The following is a 13,025-nucleotide window of genomic DNA, read 5'->3' as shown; positions in this document are numbered from 1 at the left end:
CAAGCTGCAAAGCAAATTATAGTTTCTTTAGAAACAATATCGGGCGTTGAGAAGAAGATAGAAAGAATGCATCAAATGTCTTAGGCATGAAAGGAGAGTTGTGAACATGCTTCAGTTTTTGTACTGATACAAAAATAAAGGTTCAATACTTGTCAGAAGTGTAAGAGTAACCATTGGTCAGACCAGAACACAGAGAGCTTGCAAACTCTCCCCAGAGAGCAAACAGTAGCAAAAACAAACAAACGCACCAAAATCAAAGCACATTTTCTTGCTCTAACTTGTGAGAGTCAGGAAAAGAAACATTTCAGCAGAAAAGGAGAAATGAATGATAAGAGGGCAGGCGCAAGCCCGAACTGACAGCGGCAAGGAGGATCGTGGGGCTGGGCTGTCTCCTTCAGAAGATAAAAACCGAAGACGTCAGCGTGACCAAGAGGAAACTCCAGTCATAGGCTCTTGAAAGAGAGTACCTTAAACCAACGCCTCAGGTGGTAAACCGAGAGCTCTGTGCAGGGAGCTGGGGCGGACGCAGACACGGAGGTGAGTGAGGATGGAAGGCACGGTGGTAATGAGACAGAGGGAAGCTCGGGCACGCCACCCAGTGGGGCAGCAGAAATGAACCTCTAGGAGCAGGTAACGTGCCGGTGTCCTGGGGTTGAGGGAAGCTAAAACTATAAAACGGCAAGGAGAATTTGGCAAAACCGAGTCAGAAAGAGACAAAGACTGATGGAGATACATAGTTAGAACGGGACCGCTCAGAGGGACAGAAATTAAGCATGGCTACTGTGGGTTTGAAGAGCATAATGAACAAGCCTGCTTTGTTTTTTTGAGATGGAGTTTTGCTCTTGTTGCCTAGGCTAGAGTGTAATGGTGCCATCTTGGCTCCACCTCAAACTCTACCTCCCAGGTTCAAGCCATTCTCCTGCCTCAGCCTCCTGAGTAGCTGGTATTACAGTCATGCGCCACTGTGCACGGCTAATTTTGTATTTTTAGTAGAGACGGGGTTTCTCCATGTTGGTCAGGCTCGTCTCAAACTCCTGACCTCAGGTGATCTTCCCACCTCAGCCTCCCAAAGTGCTGGGATTACAGGCGTGAGCCACTGTGCCTGGCCACAAGCCTGCTTTAACATGCCAAATCGGTACTTCATAGAGAACACACGTTCCTGTCCAGTGTTCCTGGAACAATCGAAAAGTGGTCACGCTCTAGATTAGAAACAAAGAAAATCTCAAATTCCAAAGACAAAAGGCAGAAACTGCCAGGTGCAGTGGCTCACGCCTGTAATCCCAGCACTTTGGGAGGCTGTGGTGGGTGGATCACCTGAGGTCAGGAGTTCGAGACCAGCCTGGCCAACACAGTAAAACCCCATCTCTACTAAAAATACAAAATCTACCCAGGTGTGGTGGCGGGCGCCTGTAATCAATCCCAGCTACTCAGGAGGCTGAGGCAGGAGAATCGCTTGAACCTAGGAGGCAGAGGTTGCAGTGAGCCAAGATTGCGCAACTGAACGCCAGCCTAGGCAACAGAGACTCTGTGTCAAAATAAATGAATAAATAAATAAAAATTTAAAAAGTCATCACATGGCCAGGCGCGGTGGCTCAAGCCTGTAATCCCAGCACTTTGGGAGGCCGAGACAGGTGGATCACGAGGTCAGGAGATCGAGACCATCCTGGCTAACACGGTGAAACCCCGTCTCTACTAAAAAAATACAAAAAACTAGCCGGGCGAGGTGGCGGGCGCCTGTAGTCCCAGCTACTCGGGAGGCTGAGGCAGGAGAATGGCGTGAACCCGGGAGGCGGAGCTTGCAGTGAGCTGAGATCCCGCCACTGCACTCCAGCCTGGGAGACAGAGCGAGACTCTGTCTCAAAAAAAGTCATCACATTCTAGGTTAGAAACGAAGAAAATCTCAAATTCCAAAGACACAGGCAGAAACTGCCAGTGTGCCAAGTCTAACCACAAGGCAGCAAAACCAGAACTGAACGCCACGCAAAGGACAGGAGGGAAACCTCAGCACCTTCAACAGTGACAGGGCGAAAGAAAATAAAACCCCAAATGATAGACTATTTAAAAAAAAAAAAACCAGCAATGAGGACACCCCACATCTCGAACTACAAGAAACCTAGCCAAAGCTATACTCTGAGGGAAATTTATAGCTTTAAACTTAGGTTTCCCAGCCTCAGGACTGTGGACATTCTGGGCTGGATAACTCTTCGTTCTGTGTGCAGGAGTGGTCCCGGGTTGTAGGATGCTCGCGGCATCCCTCGCCTCTACCCACTGGATCAGTTACATCCATCAATCATCACAACCAAAAACGTCTCCCGACATCATCAAATGCTTCCTGTGGATCAAAGTCACCACTGGCTGAGAACCACCGCTTTAAGTCTTTTTGTTGGGAATGAAGACAGACTAAAAATAACAACTCAAGAAGCTATCAAAAAAAAAAAAAAAAGGAATAAATCAAAGAAAGTGGATTAAAGAGACTGAATATTAGAAAGGAAAATCTCTCCTCCCAACTAAAGAAAGAAAAACCTCAGCAGGTCTTAGCAAGAGAACTGCAGCTGTACTTTGAACAGACCAATAAACTCAACGAACCTCTGTTAGGTCTGTTCGATCAAAAAAAAAAAAAAAAAAAAAGAAAGAAAAGAAAGAAAATAAAAATAAAAATAGACAAGAACAGAAATGAACAGAAATTTTAACTTTACAACAGGCCACTGTGCGTAACTTTGTGTCAATACATTTAAAAATCAAAACAAAATACACAATTTGCTAATACAAATAATCAAACCTGACTTAAGATGAGGTAGAAAAATGGCTGGGCATGGTGGCACACGCTTGTATTGCCAGTACTTTGGGAGGCTGAGGCAGGTGGATCACTTGTGGTCAGAGTTTGAGACCAGCCTGGCCAACATGGTGAAATCCCGTCTCTACTAAAAATACAAAAAATTGGCCAGGCGTGGTGGCGGGCACCTGTAATCCCAGCTACTCGGGAGGCTGAGGCGGAAGAATCACTTGAACCCGGGAGGCGGAGGTTGCAGTGAGCCAAGACTGCGCAACTGCACTCCAGCCTGGTGACAGAGTGAGACTCTGTCTCCAAAAAAAAAAAAAAAAAAAAGATGAGGTAGAAAACTGAATACAATAGCCACAGAATACATTAAAACCTTAATCTAAGATCTCTGTTGAAAAACAGGTATCAGGACCAAAGGGTTTTGTAAGTTTGACCAGACTTTTAACAAGTAGGTAATTTCTGTGATTTTTAAACTGATCGGGAACATAAAAAAGTGTGGATCATTTCCCAAGTATTTTTCAAAACCAAAACAATCTCACTTGTGAATTTAGACAAAATAAAATATTTATGTTCAACACTGTGTCCCCGTTAGGAAAGACAATACAGTTCATTGTAATGAACACATTGAAAGTGAATACTATACAGTCACAGGTAATTACTTACAGTCACAGGTGCTTACCATGGCCCAGTAGCGAAAAGATACATTGTCAGTAGTTTACACCAGGGATTAGCAAACTAGTCTATGGACTCCTCGCTCGCTCGCTTTTGTAAATAAAGTTGTACTGGAACGCCACCAAGCCCACTGGTGAATACATGTTCTATGGCTGCTTGCAAGCTACAGCTGGCAATGGTAGAGCTGAGGAGTTTCCCCACAGGGATCACACAGCCCTGAGTCTATGACATTTACCGTCTGGACCTTTTCAGACAGTTTGTTGAACCCTGGTTTACACAACTGATGAAAAACTAAACATTTTCACGTAAAAAAGAAAACCATCACAGAACCAGCAGACAAGACAATTCCTGGGTAAGGGAGCAGAATCTAAATCCGACCCAACCAGAGATTCAGTAGAACAACATGGGCAGATTCACCTAAAAATTTACAAAATCAGAACACAGAAAAAAGCTCCCCCAAAAATAAGGAGCAAATGACCCATCAGGAGAAAAACACAAATCTTATAAGAAATAGGTGATACAGGCCAGGCGCAGAGGCTCACGCCTGTAATCCCAACACTTTGGGAGGCCGAGGTGGGCAGATCTCTTGATGTCAGGAGTTCCAAACCAGCCTGACCAACATGGAGAAAACCTGTATCCACTAAAAATACAAAAATTAGCCAGGCATGGTGGCGCATGCCTGTAATCCCAGCTACTTGGGAAGCTGAGGCAGGAGAATCACTTGAACTCAGGGGCAGAGGTTACGGTGAGCTGAGATTGCAGCATTGCACTCCAGCCTGGGCAACAAGAGTGAAACTCCATCAAAAAAAACCAAAAAAACAAAAAACAAAGCAGTAAAAAAGTCAAGAAGATTCAAGCTTACAGAGTAGTCAAAGTGCAGCTAAAAACGACGCAATATCGTGCCAGGCGCGGTGGCTCATGCCTGTAATCCCAGCACTTTGGGATGCCAAGGTGGGCGGATAACCTGAAGTCAGTTCGAGACCAGCCTGACCAACATGGAGAAACCCTGTCTCTACTAAAAATACAAAATTAGCCGGGCGTAGTGGTGCATGCCTGTAACCCCAGATACTCGGGAGGCTGAGGCAGAAGAATTGCTTGAACCTGGGAAGCAGAGGTTGTAGTGAGCCAAGATCACGCCATTGCATTCCAGCCTAGGCAAAAAGAGCGAAACTCCATCTCAAAAAAAAAAAAAAAGACGTAATATCAAATACAATCTAAGACCCCACTCGCTGGGAAAGATGCCATGCTTTTACGTCCTGTCATGAAAGTTAAAAACCCTACCAACTAGACTGTGATATGCCATCAAGCAAAAGACGGGTCCCAATTCCAGAAACACTAAAAAGCGAGGGAATGTGGCTCTAACTTGAGAATATTTTTTGTTTATCAAGCTGACAGTGATAGACTCTGCTATGCGGTAATGGCAGTGATTTGGTCAGCAGGGGCCGTGCTGCTCTGTGACTGTGACTGTATGCTGGGAGAGTTTTTTTTTTTTTTTAATTTATTTTTTGAGACAGACTTTTGCTCTTGTTGCCCAGGCTGGAGTGTAGTGGCGCGATCTCAGCTCACTGCAACCTCTGCTTTCCGGGTTCAAGCGATTCTTCTGTCTCAGTCCCCGAGTAGCTGGGATTGCAGGCATGTGCCACCACGTCCGGCTAATTTTTGTATTTTTAGTAGAGACATGGTTTTGCCATGTTGGCCAGGCTGGTCTCGAACTCCTGACTTCGTCATCTGCCCACCTCGGCCTCCAAAAGTACTGGGATTACACGAGCCACTGCACCCAGCTGACTTTTTTTGATTTGGTTTTTTTTGTTTGTTTTTGTGTCAGAGTCGCCCAGGCTGGAGTGTAGTGGTGAGATCTCAGCTCACTGCAAGCTCTGCCTCCCGGGTTCATGTCATTCTCCTGCCTCAGCCTCCAGAGTAGCTGGGACTACAGGCACCCGCCACCATGCCCGGCTAATTTTTTTTCATATTTTTAGTAGAGACGGGGTTTCACTGTGTTAGCCAGGATGGTCTCGATCTCCTGACCTCGTGATCTGCCCGCCTCGGCCTCCCAAAGTGCTGGAATTACAGGCATGAGCCACCACACCCAGCCTTTTTTTAAAATTTATTTTTTGAGATGGAGTCTTGCTCTGTCACCCAGGCTGGAGTGCAACGGTGGATCTCAGCTCACTGCAACCAGGTTCAAGCAATTCTCCTGCCTCAGCCCCCCAAGTAGCTGGGATTACAGGTGCACGCACCACCACGCCTGGCTAATTTTTGTATTTTTAGTAGAGACAGGGTTTCACCATGTTGGTCAGGTTGGTGTTGAACTCCTGACCTCAGGTGATCCATCCGCCTCGGCCTCCCATAGCGCTGGGATTACAGGTGTGAGCCACTGTGCCCAGCCAGTTTTCTACCTCATATTAATAATGCTTTATCACAGCATTATTTTTTAAAAAAAGAACCTCGATTTCCAACCACTGGGGGTTGTTTAAATACTTAATTAGTCCCTATGAAACGGACCATAAGACAATGTGTTTACAGGACTGTGGCTGGGACGTAATCATAGGACAGGGTGCAGAGCATGACGACGCTTGTGAAAGAGAAGTGCTTGTGAAAGAGAAGTGCTTGTGTACAGAGAGCATTCAGGCGCTGTGTAGAGGTGGTGGAATTGTGGATAATTTTTTTTTTTTTTTGAGATGGAGTTTTGCTCTGTTGCCCAGGCTGGGGTGCAGTGGTGCAATCTTGGCTCACTGCAACCTCCGCCTCCCGGATTCAAGCAATTTTCCTGCCTCAGCCTCCCAAGTAGCTGGGATTACAGGTGCCCGCCACCATGCCCAGCTAGTAGAGACAGGGTTTCACCATGTTGGCCAGGCTGGCCTTGAACTCCTGACCTCAGGTGATCCACCTGCCTTGGCCTCCCAAAGTGCTGGGATTACAGGTGTGAGCCACCGCACCCGGCCACCACTTTTCTTTTTTGAGACAAGGTCTCACTCTGTCGCCCAGGCCAGAGTGCTGTGGTGTGATCATGGCTCACTGCAGCCTCAGCCTTCCAGGCTCAAGCAATCCTCCCACCTCAGTCTCCAGAGGAGCTCAAACTACAGACACACACCACCACGCCCAGCTAATTTTTGTATTTTCTGTAGAGACAGGGTTTCACCATGTTGCCCAGGCTAACCTTTTTCTTTGGCTTTATGCCTACCTATATTTCTGAAAGTTTTCCAGTGTGAATATGCATAATTTGCATAAGAAGAAATAAACCAAAAATAAAGTGACCAAATGAAAATTCTCCTTTTCACCACGAACTTCCTGTGAGGCTGCCCCATGGCTCCAGAGCAGGTCGGGGACCTGGGGGGCCTCAAGGACACTTACTCACAATCTGGCCGGCTGGCAGCACCTGCTCCCTGGTGTCATTGGAGGATGCGGGTGTCGCTGAGGGAAGAGACACGCATGTTGGCCAGGTCTGCTTAGAACCCCAGCACCCCACACCCCCTGCCACCCTCGGTCTCTCAGCACAATCGGAGATGCAGGCAGGACAACAGGGTCCATCCCAGGGAATCCCCCACCCCCCACAGGGCTCCTGGAGTCCAGCAGGCAGTGGTGTCTGTTCAGACGCCCCTGGCAGGTGCTCACGGTAGCAACTTGGGAAGCCCGTGAAGCCCTCGGCACACACGTCGCACCGCTCCCCGGAGAAGTTGGGCCGGCAGTAGCAGCGACCCGTCAGGTCCTCGCAGGTGCCATCCGTGAAGTTGGACTCGCAGTTGCAGCCTGGGCAGGGGCAGGAGCCGGGTAAGCCTGGAGCTACCAGGACCCAAGGGGTGGGCTCCAAGATGGGGCAGTCTCTACCTCCCCGCCAGGGCCGTGGGGACGAGGGCTACAGCCAGGCCCCCTGGGGGGACATGAGGGCTGGGGACCTGCCCCGTGGCCTGGGAGGTTCCTTCCTGGGCTGGCCTGGAAGCTCAGGACATCCCCTCCAAAGCAGCCCCAAAGGCCCAAGAACGCCTCTTTCCGGGCAGACCCTGAGACCCAGGACACTCGCCCAGCTGAGCCCACTCACGGCAGCAGACGTGGGGCGAGTCAAGCGGGTGGTCAGGAGAGCGGTAGAAGCCTGGCAGGCAGCGCTCACAGTTGACGCCGGTGGTGTGGTGCTGGGGGTGCAAGGGCCATTGAGTCCAGGGAGGTCCCTGCCTCGCCTCAGGGCCAGCCCATCCCCAGCCCTCTAGCCCAGCCCACCTGGCAGTCGATACAGACACCCCCGCCCTGATAGGTGCCATCCAGGCTCTGGCTGGCACGGCGCCGGTCCACCTCAGGGTCGTAGTAACAGTCGGTGGCGTGGCCGTGGCAGTTACAGGCTAGAGAAAGGGGAGACCAGCTGTCAGCATGCCCTCCATGGGCCCAGGCACCGGGGCACTCTCATGGGTCAGGGTGTGGGCAGGACACGCAGGTGCGGGAGGAGGTACTCACACTGGCACTCATTGGCACTGTTGGCAGTCGCAGGCTTCCACGGCTGCTGGTTGAAGCCGGGGCAGCAGCGGTCACAGGTGCCCCCGCAGGTGTTGTGCTGGCAGGTGCACTGCAGCCTGTGGGGTACACAGGAGGGGGGCTCAGGCCCATCCTGGAGGCAGGTGGCAGGTGCTTAGTCCCTTCCCCAAAGGGGCCTGGGATCCCCTCGACGGCTTGGCTTGCCGAAGGGACACGGCCCCCCGCTGCTCTGTTTCTCCAGCTGTCAGGCAGCAAGCGCTGGCCCAGACTCGGCATCCCCCAGCCAGTGGCTCTGGCGCAGCTCTCCCAGGCTGGGGTAATGCACACAGGGAAAGAGGCGGTGGAGGACAGGGTCTCACAGTGGCAGGAGCTGTGCAGGGCCCAATCCCAGGGCATACCAGAAGCACAGAGATAAACCCTGCTAAAGATCTTGCAGAGAAACAATGTGGCAGGTCAGCAAAAGGAGCCCTGAGAACCTCACAAAACAGAGTAATCTAGTAGAAGCCAGAGAAAAATGTTAAAAATGGTCATAAAGAAATCTAAAACATAGGCCGGGCACAGTGGCTCACGCCTGTAATCCCAGCACTTTGGGAGGCCGAGGCGGGCAGATCACAAGGTCAGGAGATCAAGACCATCTGGCTAACAAAGTGAAACCCCGTCTCTACCAAAAAAAAAAAAAAAAACTAGCCAGGCATGGTGGCGGGCGACTGTAGTCCCAGCTACTCGGGAGGCTGAGGCAGGAGAATGGCGTGAACCCGGGAAGCGGAGCTTGCAGTGAGCCAAGATCAGGCCACTGCAGTCCAGCCTGGGTGACAGAGCAAGACTCCATCTCAAAAAAAAAAAAAAGTGAGTCCTGAGCAAGAAAAAAAATCCGAATCCTCGACACAACACAACAAATCTGCAGAACGCCAATGGCAAAAAGACCATAAAAAAATCCTGGAGAGGCCGGGTGCGGTGGCTCAAGCCTGTAATCCCAGCACTTTGGGAGGCCGAGACGGGCGGATCACGAGGTCAGGAGATCGAGACCATCCTGGCGAACACAGTGAAACCCCGTCTCTACTAAAAAAATACAAAAAACTAGCCGGGCGAGGTGGTGGGCGCCTGTAGTCCCAGCTACTCGGGAGGCTGAGGCAGGAGAATGGCGTGAACCCGGGAGGCGGAGCTTGCAGTGAGCTGAGATCCGGCCACTCCAGCCTGGGCGACAGAGCGAGACTCCGTCTCAACAACAACAACAACAACAAAAATCCTGGAGAGGAAGACGACCCACAGAGGACTAGCAACGGCAGTGACAACGGACTCTCCCAAGCACCTGGAGAGGTGAAGAGACAGTCAAATCATTTCTCCAAAGTGCCGAGAGACACAGTTGTCAACCACGAATTCTACAGTCAGCTCAACTATCATTCAAGAGGGAGGACAAAACAGCCGTTTTCAGACAATTCCGGATAGGCTGTCATGGAATAAAAAAAATTACAGGGTACATTTTAGGAAGGAAGAAGCAGCAACCCAGGGGATGATGATGGTGATGGTGGCGGGATGACGGTGATGGTGGTGATGGTGGGGGGATGACGGTGATGGTGGGGGGTGGTAATGTTGATGATGGTGATGGTGGGGTGATGATGGTGATGATGGGGGGATGATGGTGATGGTGGGGGGATGATGGTGATGGTGGGGTGATGATGGTGATGATGGGGGGATGACGGTGGCATGACGGTGATGGTGGTGATGGTGGGGGCGATAATGGTGATGATGGGGGGATGACGGTGATGGTGGTGATGGTGGGGGTGATGACAGTGATGGTGGTGATGGTGGGGGTGATGACAGTGATGGTGATGATGGTGGGCGGATGACGGTGATGGTGGTGATGGTGGGGGCGATGATGGTGATGGTGGGGTGATGATGGTGGGATGATGATGGCGATGGTGGGGGTGATAATGTTGATGATGGTGATGGTGGGGTGATGATGTTGGGGTTGGGGTGGGAGTAAGGTGATGGTGGAGGTGAAGAGGCAGAGAGGAGCTGGCTGAAGACATGGAGTCCCCTTCCCTGGAGGAGAGGTGGGGTGGTGGGTAAAGGGTGCAGGGAGGACACGGGCAGGCTGATGTTTTGGGACACTGGTGTGTGACCAGGTGCTGGTAACAGAGTCTGTGGTTCCAGGAAAGATGCCCAGTCACCCCTGTTTGCACCTGCAGGGACTGCTGAGCTCAGTCCACACCCAGGTGTGGTGAGTCAAGGGATGGCAATGTCTTCCCTGCAGGCCAAGGCAAGCCCCGGCTCCTGCAACCTTCCTCTCCTCAGAGGCCCATTTGGCTGCCTGGTGGGTTCCACTCCCAGCTGTCACGAGCTGTGTCCCCACTTAGCATTTAATTTCCCAGGACAACTTAGCTCTGCTGGAGCTCAGCAGCCTGAAGCCGTGCTGGCAGCAACAGGTGCCCAGGGTGGGTCCCCAGGGCCCACAGCTCCTGGAAAACAGCCCACGTCCTCCAGCTCAGGAGACTGTGCCACTCCTCCCCTCAGCCACATCCGAAGGCGCCAGGGCTCCTGCCTCTGCTCAGCACTGGCCATGGGAATGGAAGTGAACCTGTCCTATCTGAGCTCCACCCGCCTCCCCACCTCCCCTGTAAACTGGAACGTGGACAGAGCCGTAAGACCCCAGCAGAAGGCAGGGGGCAGGTCCTAAATCCAAGCGCATGAAGTTGGGCTGCACGGTTTCAGGAACTAGATGAGCCCTGGCGGCTCTCTGCTGGGGGTCCAGGAGCCTCGTCACACGCTCAGCCTCGGCTGCACCACTCTGAGTGGCTTCTGTCCAGCCCCATGCCTGCACTGCCACCCTTGGGTGTTACACCCTCCAGGTTGAGTACTGGTTTGGGTGTTTCCCAGCTGCCTCCCAGAACAGGTGCTCCTGTGGCTGGACTGGGGTCCCACCCTCTATTCCCATTCCCAGGAAAAGGGCCCAGCATGTGTTAGGCGCTCAACACACAGCTGCTGGCTGAAGGAACAGAGGGAGGGAGGAAAGGACGGATGTGCCCCGGGGCTGCTTCTCCGCAGAACGAGCCCAGCCCTACCTTACTGAGGATTCTGGGTGGGGCCCAGGAATGTGCAGGTGCCAGCACCAGGGCCGCTGCCCGTTCTGTGCGGGGTTCCCGGGAGGTAGACGCTCTGTAGTGCCCTTGGCTGCCCCCGAAAGCAGGCACACAGGGCATAGCACACGTGGGGTTTTGGCTACCCCCACCCCGCCATCCCCATCCTGGGCCTTGGTCCCTGCTTGGTTGGAGTGAAGGTGAGGGCTGGGGGCAGCAGGGAAGTTGTCTGTTGTGTCCTGAAAGGTTGGGGGAGCTGAGTGGGCACCCCTAAAGTGAATGAGGGCTGCCTCGGCAAGTAGTGGGCACCTGTCCATTCCAGAGCACGCAGACGTGGACTCGGGAATCAGTCATCCTCATCACTGACTCTCCTCACAGGGCCCTGGGGGTCCGCCATTGTGGGAAGGCCAGCTGGCCTGGGGGTCCGGAGAGCCCTGCCTCTGCCAGCAGCAGAGCAAGGCTCCCCCAAACCAAGATGGGGCACCCTGGGGAGGCTGCACACGCCCTGGCCTCCACATCGCCGCACAGATGAGAAACTGAGGCCCGCGCAATGGTGGTCAGTTCAGGTCACACAGAGAACAAGGTCGTGGTGGGCCATGGAACCAGGTCACCCACCCTCAGGTTAGGCAGGGGTGACAAGGACAGGCAGGGAGCTGAGAACTGCACCTGAACGGGGCCTCCCCTGAACGGGGCCTCACCTGAACGGGTCTGTGGGGTCTTTGGCATCACAGGCATCCGCGTGGCCATGGCAGACACAGCGGCCTCCGATGCTGATGTCCTTGATGCTGTAATAATACTGCACCCGCAGGCCCCGTGAGCGCCAGGCAGCCAGGCCTCACCCACCCCAAGGCCCGGGTCCACCCGGCCAGTCCCCCTCCCCTGTCTGGGCCACGGGCAGCTCACCCGGCGGGTGACCGTGGGGTCTCGCAGCGCCTTCCCCATGAGGTGGCCCAGCAGCGTGTTGGTGCGCAGGAAGCGCAGGCGGACGTTAGTGGCCTTGGTGAACTCACGCAGCAGCGGCGAGTAGGAGAAATTCATGGCGCCTGGGCGCCCATTCACCAGGGACACCACAATCTGTGGGCGGTACACGGTGAGGCCGGTGTGGCCCCAGCCCCCAGCCCCTGCACGGCGCTGCCCCTCCTGGGCCCACCTCTCCCTTCTCCAGCCCCGCACCGCGCTGCCCTTCCCCGGCCCACCTCTCCCTTCTCCAGCCCCGCACCGCGCTGCCCTTCCCCGGCCCACCTCTCCCTTCTCCAGCCCCGCACCACGCTGCCCCTCCTGGGCCCACCTCTCCATTCTCCAGGGGCACGATGCGCGAGTACTCGGTGGTGCAGATGGCCGCGTCATCCCGTGTGATGCGTTCCAGAGTCTGTGGCCCAAACCGCTCCAGACAGTCCCTCTTGGAGGCTGCGGGGAATGGTGGGAGGGGAGGGCGCTGGATCACCAGGAAAGCCTGGGCCCCCGCAGTGCCCCAGGGCCCTTGCTGTCTCTGGGCCTCGCCACCGAGGCTCCCACGGGCCAAGAGGCCGTGTGACAGAGACCACAGCTCGCTGGCTGAGGGGGCCTGACCCGTTGGACTGCACTGCCCTCCACCGCTCTGCCTGGCATGCTTTGAGAGCGAGTGACTCCCCCAGTGACTATCCTCACTCCCTTCCTTGGGGACAGACTGCCCATCACTGACCTGCCCCTCCCCCATCCTCAGGCCAGGAAATTTTTGGTGACACGTGACCAGGCCTGCCAGCACTCATTCCCACCAGCATGACTGGTCAGGGTGGCATGGGGCCAAGGATGGCCAGCGTACGGGTGCTCGGACACCAGTACTCCTGACACAGGTGGCTGAGCTGGCAGGAAGTAAGGTGGGAGCTGTCAGGGCCCTTCTGTCACCACGGGGAGCAGCCAGCACATGAAGTCATCCAGAGGCAGCCAAGAGATGGCACCAGAGATTCCTGGCGCCATAGCCCTTGGACCCAGCTGTGCCTGACGCCAAGGACAGAAGCCAGTAAATCCCCATGAGCCTTCAAGTCCTTGTCTGACAG

The 13,025-nt window shown here is 53.6% G+C and overlaps 1 protein-coding gene across 1 annotated transcript in view; it reads right to left on the bottom strand.

Annotated features, from left to right (window-relative positions):
- The window catches only part of LOC105470533 (laminin subunit alpha 5), a 57,963-nt gene that overhangs the window by 29,620 nt on the left and 15,318 nt on the right, over positions 1 to 13,025 (bottom strand). The window contains exons 4-11 of the mRNA XM_011722617.3: positions 12,278 to 12,396; positions 11,893 to 12,063; positions 11,688 to 11,785; positions 7,895 to 8,010; positions 7,664 to 7,782; positions 7,488 to 7,578; positions 7,064 to 7,198; positions 6,803 to 6,862 (exon numbers count right to left, since the gene is read on the bottom strand). Coding sequence (XP_011720919.2) covers positions 6,803 to 6,862; positions 7,064 to 7,198; positions 7,488 to 7,578; positions 7,664 to 7,782; positions 7,895 to 8,010; positions 11,688 to 11,785; positions 11,893 to 12,063; positions 12,278 to 12,396 — 909 coding nt within the window. The remainder of the gene's footprint in view (positions 1 to 6,802; positions 6,863 to 7,063; positions 7,199 to 7,487; positions 7,579 to 7,663; positions 7,783 to 7,894; positions 8,011 to 11,687; positions 11,786 to 11,892; positions 12,064 to 12,277; positions 12,397 to 13,025) is intronic.

Source organism: Macaca nemestrina, chromosome 15, assembly GCF_043159975.1.
Source record: "Macaca nemestrina isolate mMacNem1 chromosome 15, mMacNem.hap1, whole genome shotgun sequence".
Taxonomy (NCBI): domain Eukaryota; kingdom Metazoa; phylum Chordata; class Mammalia; order Primates; family Cercopithecidae; genus Macaca; species Macaca nemestrina.
This window is presented reverse-complemented; position numbering and strand designations above follow the sequence as displayed.